This window comes from Hippocampus comes, unplaced genomic scaffold (genome assembly GCF_001891065.2).
Source record: "Hippocampus comes isolate QL1 unplaced genomic scaffold, H_comes_QL1_v1.1 scaffold238, whole genome shotgun sequence".
In the NCBI taxonomy this organism is placed as follows: Eukaryota; Metazoa; Chordata; class Actinopteri; order Syngnathiformes; family Syngnathidae; genus Hippocampus; species Hippocampus comes.
The window spans coordinates 746,718-756,310 of NW_017806177.1; the positions used below are offsets into that span (position 1 = coordinate 746,718).

A 9,593-nucleotide genomic window follows, 5' to 3' on the forward strand; every position below is an offset into this window, starting at 1 on the left:
GTAGCAGATTTGTCTCTTGTGCTATTGAATGATTGTGTGACATATTCTGTGGCGCTAATAAACGTGCAATTTGTTAGTAGCAGATTTGTCTCTTGTGTTTCATTTCTGAGTGCCTATCTCCAACGAACCTATTCTAAATTTGATACTGAGCCAGGGCGAGGTATCAGAAATGTTTTAAAACAATGACCATCATTTTTATCCTTTATTCTTTGTTTTTTACATTACGCACAACTCTCATTCTTTGTGCAATAATCAAATTGTAACATGTACAGGTATTTGTTACATATATTGATGCATTTTTATGCTTCATAAAACATTTATGTCTGAATTTTGGGGGGTCTTGGAACTGATTAGGGCATTTACATGGAAAAACGCGTCTCTACTTACAAAATGTTCTAGTTAAGAAATTTCCAGAACATATTAATTTCATAAGTAGATGTACCACTGTATTTGTTTTTTGAACGTGAAAAACTTGACAGACACCTATTAAGTCAACGTATATGCAGTGTCCAATTTCTGTTTTGTCAGTTTCCTTATTCAGAGACAACAATCATACCTCTTGTTGGCGACCAGTAGTGCAGTGCCAGACAGCGTATCCCCAGCCTTTGTGAAGAGAGGAGACTGCAGCAAACAGCGTACCTGATACCAGTGAGTCAGAGGTTCTGTAGGTGCGGTGGACAGCCATACTGTCATACTGTTAGGAGAGAACAAGCAATGGGCTTAAATAACAGAAAAGAAAAGGTATGGGACAAATTTCAGGCAGAAGTGGTTTGGTTGCACCAAACACCAAGCCAAAATACGAGAGACATTATATTTCTAATGATCTACTGTGTGACTTACGCTGATCCCATGAATGCTACGTCAAACCAGAAAGCCAGACCATGGACAAGGCCTGAGTGCATCATGTGGAACTTAAAGGGGATCTCTATCCTAAAAGACAAGGGGAAAAAGGTAACAAAATACAATTAAAGAATTTCTTAAACTAATATCAACCCTCTCTTACATACACCTCGAATGAATGTGTGAACACATACCTGTAAAGATCCTCTTCTTTGGCCTCCAGAAAGTTGACTGTGTATTTGACTGACTTTGCCATCAGGATACGGATATCAAATGTGTCCTGTGGATGGAGATCTGAGCTCATCCCATCGAGCAAAAGTAATCTAACATTTAAACTATGTGTACGTAGCAATGCACTTCCCTCCTCAAGTATAACAACCATGAGGCCAAATCCGAATGAAAACAAATGTTTCCATTCATAGACTTCCAATATGAACAAGAAATGAGAATCATCTGATGCACAATAAAGATAGCACATTTCATTTTAATCCACCCATGTTTCACCTGAGACAAGTATTGTAATGTATGACAGATGTGTTTTGTTGTTCCATAATATTCGTCATACGGATTTCTTGAAAGTTTACACTCATTTTCAAATTTGGGTTTGAAATGTGATCAATTCTTGCTCGACTTGTAACCACCATGAAAATGAAATGAAAGCAATTGGGAAGCTGAGAGAAAATGGCAAACGAGGCAGTACAAACACTGGCAGTAGTGCAATTAATTGCTGTTTTATGAAGTTAGAAAGCACATGTTGACTAACAGTCCATAAAGATTGGGTACATGGCAAAAAGCACACAAAACAACATAATTGTATTCAATTGTAATGTTAAATTCAATTTCATTTTTCTTATATTTTATTTAGCCTTTCCTTTATATCAGCAGCATGTCGGCACAACATCAGTCAGTCAAGTGTAGCGTTCATCGAAGTCACACACCATTCACAGATTTTGGAAATCGGTGCATATACGAGAGACGACCCGTCCAATTTTGATTAAAAAAAATGTAAGACTTAAGTGCGCCTTGTGGTCGTGAAAATGCGGTACCTACCTTTTGATGCATTACTGGCCACTGGCGGCAATGCATCAAAAGTATTTGCCAATTGCCAAAATAAAGTCAAGGGAATGAGGATTTGGGGTACCAATCAGAGCACTAATTTTAATTTATTCTGTGCAAGTCACAACTGAGTATTAGTATAAGACGAAACTAGGAAACTAAACTACCGAACTATAAAAAAAAAGTGTGATTTATAATCCACCCCAAAAAAAATTTTGTTGCGCATTTTTGGAGGCAATGTCTGCAAGCAAATGATTTTCAAACTTTCAGTGAAACTTTTGCACCTCACAGCAGGTATTTTTGGCAAACTACAAGAAAAAATGTGTTCTAGTTGTATCAGGTTGGAAGGTTGTTTTCTCCAGAGAGCATGTTTCGGCTGCTTTCTCAGATCTTCAAGAGGATTTAGATTAGGGCTGATAGAAGGCCACACTCCCCAATTGTCCAACATTTTGCATAGCCATTCTTGAGCGTTTTTAGCTATGATACTGTTGCAAGACCCATGATATGTGACTGAAACCAGCCTTTCTAAAACTTGTGCAGCACATTTCTCTCTATAATACCTTGACAGCCTTGAGATTTTATTGCACTCTACACAAACTTCAAGAAACTCTGTGTCAGATGGAGCAAAGCAACCCAAGAACATAAAAGAGCCTCCTTCCATGTTTCACAGTCTGGACAGTGTTCTTTTCTTGGTATGCTTAATTTTTGCATCAGTGACCATAAACCTGATGTGCCTTGCCAAAAGTTATTTCTGTGACAACTGGGTTTTTATTTCATTAACAAACCGGTACCAACAATGTTGTTCACACATGTATATTTGGGGCTTGTTCATGAATGAGGGAAGAATGACATAGCCTGGCATATCTCATTGAGCGGAAAGTGTTTGTGCAAAGCCCAAATGTTGATTTTTCGTCAGGGTTCATTCAAAATCAACAATGATTGCATAGACATTCGCCTCATGTGCGCAACGGTTTTAACGGTCGCAAAAAAGCTTTTCTTGACGCAAAAATTTTTTGAACGCAGTCGAAATTTCGTTACAACAAGAAAAAAAACCTTGGCGACTACTCAAGCTTTAGCATCGTTGCGACCGTTTGCGATCTTGTACAAACCCCGACGACTAAACAGCATTCGCTACGTGCGCAAACACTTGCAAACTCAGTGAGATACGGGCTTTACAGTGTCTGCAAGTGTCTGTGTCGATGATGTGGTGAAGAAGGATGTGAGCCGAAATGTCAAGTGTCAATTTACTGGATGTTCTACTTTACCATACCAATGGAGGAAGCAGAGTTTTCAAGATCAGTTTTGGTGTTTCCACATGTCTGTTTAAGAAACAAATCAAGTATGGTGTTCTTATACGCTTCAGTCTCACGGGACTGAAATAAACCAAATTTTGAAATTTTTCAATGTAAGTCGTTATTCATGCAATTCTCATGTTCTTTTATGACAGCTGTTTCAGGGTGGGCTATACTGTACACTCACTTTCCAAAATCATTTTCGGGCTGCTGCTATTAAAAAGTTGGGTATTTGGATAATCTACTGAAAATTCCAGTGAATAATCGGTTATTCAGAGAGAATTTTTAGTTAGTTAACATTTAATCCCAGCCATTTTCACTGGAGCAACCCCGTTTACCAGCTGTTTTACTAGATTTTGGCTGATCTTGCAAAGCCTACAGAATATTGAAGTCTATGGCGCTATAAATATGGAACCCACCAAAAGAAAGATTGGACTCTATTGTTTCAGCCGAAGAAAATCTTGAGCAAAAAAAGTATGTTTCGATCTTTTTCCATTCTTCAGCTATCAGCACTGGATTATAGCAAAGTTTCATCAAAATCCCCATTTCTGATGAAAAAAATTAAGAAAAACAGCTTTTTGGAGAAGCATTTCAAGTACAGCTTAGACCGGGGGTCGGAAACACTCGGCTCCAGAGCCGCATGTGGCTCTTTAGCGACATCTAGTGGCTCCCTGGAGCTTTATAAAAAATGTTTGAAAATGGAAAAAGATTTTGATAGTAGGCTAACATAGCTCAAATAGATATAGATACATGTTGCAGCTCCGAAAAAGGAGAGCTTTGGTGTTGGTTTTTTAAAACGTACACTTTATTTATGCTTTTAACAGTCTCGACAAACACAGACACGTCTTCTCCGACTCCGTGCCTTCTCTCTTCTCATTCGACTCGAGAGGCGTTCAAAGACAGCCTCCGAAAAACGGAAATTCATGATCACTTCACTGACACTAAGAAAAGCGAAAATAATGCACCAAAACAAAAAATCAGGCGAGGAAATCACAAAATAAATTCTATGGGGGCGTTTGTGAACACACAACAAAGGAATGAATAACAAACAATTCTGAGACAGTCCAGTCTCCTACATACATACAGCATGTGTTTCCTTCATTGTAAGTTTTATAGAAGGCTTTCATTTTTTTGCGGCTCCAGACATATTTGTTTTTTGTTTTTGTTTTTTGTCCATTATGGCTCTTTCAACATTTTGGGTTGCCGACCCCTGGCTTAGACTAACAACTACTTTTTGCTTCTGTGACAGCTCAAATAATGGTCTCAGTCTGCAAAAATAACAACACTACAAAGAGGGCTTTAGCAAAATCATTTATTTGCACATTGAACTACTGAACTGAACAATGTACAGGAGTGACTGACTGACTGACTGACTTACTAAGCAGGTGTGCGCTTAAAAATTACACAACTTTTTTTGTGTGTGTGGTACAAAGTTTTAAAAAATGTTTCAAAATTTCACACCACATTCTAGTTCCAGGCGCAAGAAGACCCCGGCATTTTCTTTGTGGCGTGGCCTTTTTAGTGATGGCAGCTCGTTGGTTATGAACAGCTGCAGTAAGTCAGCTGGCTGGTCAGAGTTCAGTTGTTCAGCGGTTGCTGTCAAGGGGATGTTTTTGGCTGGGAACTTGAATGATCCTCACCAATTCTACATGCACAAATAGTAAATTAAAAAAATATAAACAATGACAAAAAAATTCTGTTTTATTACTACAATGTGAAGTATTATACTTTTTCTTCATCTTTCTTTGCAACAACACAAGGGGAATCTCTTGGGCTCCTGGATGGAATCTGTAATTTATAGAAATATGTACAATTACCACTCATATTTTACTGTACATAGTGACATTTCCTCATCTCTTCATCTCTGTTTCTCTCGCTCTCTCTGTGTGTCACATATACACACAATGCTTACATAAGTGACTTAGTCCTCATTGCTCAGCATCCAATTGACTGAATAAATGAAGAGAGCAGCAATGTTTTTTTTTTTTTAACAGAACTGACCGAACCAAGTCTTTTTGTCTTGTGCAATGAACTGTAACAATGACAATACGTCCGCCTATCTAGCTAGCGACACTGCACATAAACGCCGCATTTATTTGTCCACATCTAAAAGCTGACCTGTACAGATATTATTAGTATTACTGGCAACCTTATAGTGCAGTAGGACAAAATGACGTGCATGTAATTGACTGATGAGGGCATGAAGGGTGAGCTACGACGGAGAACTTGCATGCTCGTTAGCTCTTACCTCCTCGTTCTCAAGCGTTGAGCGAAGACTCTGTGAGTCCCTGCTGCTTCCACTCCATGACTGAAGGGACGCACTCAGACATATCTGGATCCAGCGCATATTCATCGTCTTCATCGCTATTGTCAGAAGAGGTTTCGGGCGAAAAGCATCGTGAGCCATGCGAGCCATACTCATGTGGAAGCTCGCTTGATGCCTGCTTGTTACGTTTCTGGGATGAAGTGTCATTTCCTCCCCCAAAGCCACTTGGTTGCTGTCATCATGTTTAGACGAGGAGGCGTTTCCACCCCCACAAAAAAACAATCCCCGCGGGTCAGGTGTCTTGCTTGATCCATCTGCACTGTCTCCATGTTCTTTCCGCCTTCTGCATGCCCACTCTACATGGACTGCCTTTCCACCATGTTCTCTTCTTTTATTCCTGCTACTATTCTTCCTCTCAAACATGATCCTGGCTGGGCGTTTTATTAATTATTAACATTGCAGTCAAGACTACTCCAGTCAAAAATTGCGTTAGACCGTCCTGTACACTCTCGCGTGAAAAAACATTAAAGATGTATACTATACATACGGCTTCGGTAGGCAGGGATGGTGTTTTTTTTATTTATTTTTTTTACTTATATGTACGGATTGTGTATTAAATGAGTCAAAGCTAAAACAACACGTTTGAGTAACCCTGATTTATTAAAAAGTGTTCATCGGCAACAGCAACCGTATCGTCATTTAGTTCTATTAACTTAAGCGCTGCTAGCGGCTAGCACTAAACGCCGACAACATGTGCCGTACGATACAGCATTAGCGTAATGAAGTCTTTTTTTAGCATCCTTAATCAGCGTTTTAACATTATTTCAGGAGAACTTTGTGATGTTGTTGTTGATAGCAACATGTTATGGTAATAAACACCCTAAACATTCTGGAAGACGAGTTCTAAGTCAAAGTTACGTCGAGATGCACTGCAAGGAACAACTTCAAAATAAAACAGTACCATAGCTTGGTCTATATATATTATCTGGTAAAGTTTTTTTTTTTTTTTTACTTTGCCTTTTTATCGCGTTGACGGAGTGTTACTGTCATGAATAGCTTGAACAATTGTTGCTGCAGTTAACTTGACTTCTTCCTGAGAGTGTGCAAGTAAAGCGTGTACTCAAGGCAGGTAAACAGCAAGAGCATTTTTTCCCCCCAACAGAGGTTGATTTACTTGAGGACCCGTTTTCAGTCCGTTTAATTACAAAACATGTTCCTGTCAGGTTGCTGTAAAACCTCATTCTTGAAGTGCACGTTTACTTTTATAAGTGAAATAGTATAAACAATTCGCATGTTTAATTTTACAGACTTTTTTGCTCAACCTGTGTGTGACCCCACTTTATAGCTCAGGAGTTAAATAAATGAGTCACAGATAGAGTTTGTCTCATGTCGTGTAAAGGTTTGGGTTGTTTAATTATTCAACACCATGACATGATTGAAATTAAGCTATTCACGGTAACTACTATTTGCTGATGCAATATAGACCTCATTCGACTTTCATTTTATGACCCCTACCTTCCTCCCCTCTATGAGAAATTACAATTAACTAAAAAGTCAATGAAAAGTAATTCATCACATAATCTACACAGATTGTAAAAAAAAAAATTGTAATACGTAAATGTATCACATTTTGGAAGTAACTTGACCAGCACTGGTCCCAGGTAGTGACGGAAAGAGCAAAATAAGTAATTTCGTAATCCAGGAGGTCAGAGGAGAGCCGCTGCTCATCTGAACCCAGTGGACCCTATTGTTAGAATGCCCACTGGATGCTTGCCTCATGACATGCTTCATTCACATCCCGGGAAGTCCCAGGACACATTAAAGAGACTAAGACGCCTGACAAGCCTAAAAGTCTTAGGATTTCCCCAAAAAAGTTGGAGAAAGTGGCTGGGCGAGGGTGGTCTGGGATCCTCAATTTAGTCTGCTGCTTCCACAACCTGACCCGAATAAAGTGGAACAACAGCTTCAACACAGCTTTTTGTCAGCTGTTGTGTTTTAAATCAAAACAATCTGTTGATCCTAAACTTACTTCCTGGACACCACCACTTCTCTGTCCTGCATTCACCCACTACTCCACGAAGCTGCTTCTCAACTACTTGATCGGTTCAGTCATTTCACGTGGGCATTACAATGCACACAATCAGTCTGTGCATTTTCTATGTGCATACATTTATTACCACAATGACCAGAAAAGTTACAAGACCAGACTTCGCCTATTGAGGATCCCTGGTATACAGTACATACCACAATTGGCTGGCGGAAATACTCATCGACTGCTGCACCTCGCAGCGCGGAGAGATCTACACCGTGGAAAGAGGGCTGGTACCTGAGGGGGGGAAAAAAAGATAATGAGATATAAGTTTGATGGGATGGGGGGATAATGAGCCATCAGTTTGATAGTTTTAATCCTTAAAATGTTGCAAATACGAATTAATATTGATTTGAAGGGCCCTCGCAGTCCGGGCCACTTTGGGGTACTGACATATTGGGATTCAATTTTTTTAAAAATAGGATACAACTTTAAATTGTGATTTTTTTTTTTTTTTAACCAGGCCTAATGCGACTTTTTGTGCATTCTTAAACCTTCAAAAACAACTTTGTGTTCTTGTCAAACAGTGTCTTGCTACGTCAGTAGCGTTTCACAAAACATCACAAACTCCATGTTTCAACATCATGCCCATATGTGACACATATCTGCTTTTATTTAGTTTTGAAAAAAGTCATGTGGTATTGAGTCAAGACAGCTTGATGGTTGAAACTGTTTAACCAAATCGAATTTTGCCTTGGTAATTGAATTATTCCTGGGTGATTGTAAGTGCTGCATCATTTTGTAATATTGCTGGTTTGTGATGATGGATGGATTTTACAAAGCTAATTCCACTGAAGTTGAGATGTTGTGCTCATTATGAGCAGAATACGATTTACAAATCATGTTCAACCTCTATTTAATTGAATATACTACAAAGACAAGATATTTATTGTTCAACTTGATAAATATTATTTTTAGCAAATCATTGACATATGACTGCAACATGTTCCATAATAGCCGGGACAGGGTCATGTTTACCTCTGTGTTGTATCACCTTCTATTTTCACAACATTCAACAAACATTTGTGAACGGAAGACATTAATTGTTGAAGCTTTGTAGGTGCAGTTCTTGTTTAATGTACAGCTGTTCAAGTCTGGGATCTTCAGAATCAGTTGCGAATCAGAGAGACAGACAGACAGATCGGGGGTGTGCATGCATGCCTCAACACAATGGTTGCACATTAGCTCTCCTTCCATTTTTTTCTGACTTGCTTTTTGCGACCCCCCTCTCCCCCCAGATTCAGTTGAGAATAACTGATCTACAACATTTCTTGCCTCTTTCTTTCTCCTCACCAGAAATTGGCTTTCGTGAACTGCTCCATGTACAGCTGCTCATCTGTGAAAGGAGCGAGGTGAACATCCCCGATCGTAGGGAACATTTTACCTAAAAACAAAAGCAACAACAGAAACACAAAAACAGGATGTCACTCAAATATATTTATTAACATATAATTTCAACCAATCTTACTTTGTGTTTTACCATTAAAATCAAGTTTACCATTGGGTTTAAGAAACTTCTTGGCATGTAGGTAGCTCTCAAGCATGCGCTCATTGAAAAGCATATAGCCCATGGGCTCAGATATGATGATGTCCACTTGTTCAGGAAGCGTCACCTCCTCCACCTTTCCTGGTACGACAATCACATGGTCCCCAAGACGGTTACTGTTCACCAGCACCTACATGGGAAGACACACTTGTGATTAGGAAGGAGTAATTGGTGAGATTGACGCGAGATCGAACCACATTTTTCAGATAGGAATTTACTGCTATTTACAAGTCACATTTATATTTTTAAAGATTTCATTTGAGTATATACCTCAGCATGCTGAGCCATTGTACTTGCTTCGACAGCATAGACCTTCTTTGCTCCTGCCTGGACCGCAAAGAAAGACAGGATCCCAGAGCCACAACCAACATCTAGCACAATCTGGAGGAAAAACAATGCAAGTCATCAACCCCCTAGCCTTTTGTGTATGTTTGGCCCAAAAAAAAAACGCCGCATACCTGTGTGTGTGTGTGTGTGTGTGTGTGTGTGTGTGTGTGTGTGTGT

The 9,593-nt window shown here is 39.3% G+C and overlaps 1 protein-coding gene across 5 annotated transcripts in view; it reads right to left on the reverse strand.

The window, feature by feature from the left end:
- The window catches only part of carm1 (coactivator-associated arginine methyltransferase 1), a 55,456-nt gene that overhangs the window by 27,249 nt on the left and 18,614 nt on the right, over nt 1–9,593 (reverse strand). For all 5 annotated transcript variants that reach the window (XM_019897415.1, XM_019897414.1, XM_019897417.1 and 2 more), the window contains exons 5-11: nt 9,360–9,470; nt 9,042–9,219; nt 8,837–8,927; nt 7,699–7,780; nt 1,035–1,120; nt 841–930; nt 557–694 (exon numbers count right to left, since the gene is read on the reverse strand). In XM_019897415.1, the coding sequence (XP_019752974.1) occupies nt 557–694; nt 841–930; nt 1,035–1,120; nt 7,699–7,780; nt 8,837–8,927; nt 9,042–9,219; nt 9,360–9,470 (776 nt within the window). The remainder of the gene's footprint in view (nt 1–556; nt 695–840; nt 931–1,034; nt 1,121–7,698; nt 7,781–8,836; nt 8,928–9,041; nt 9,220–9,359; nt 9,471–9,593) is intronic.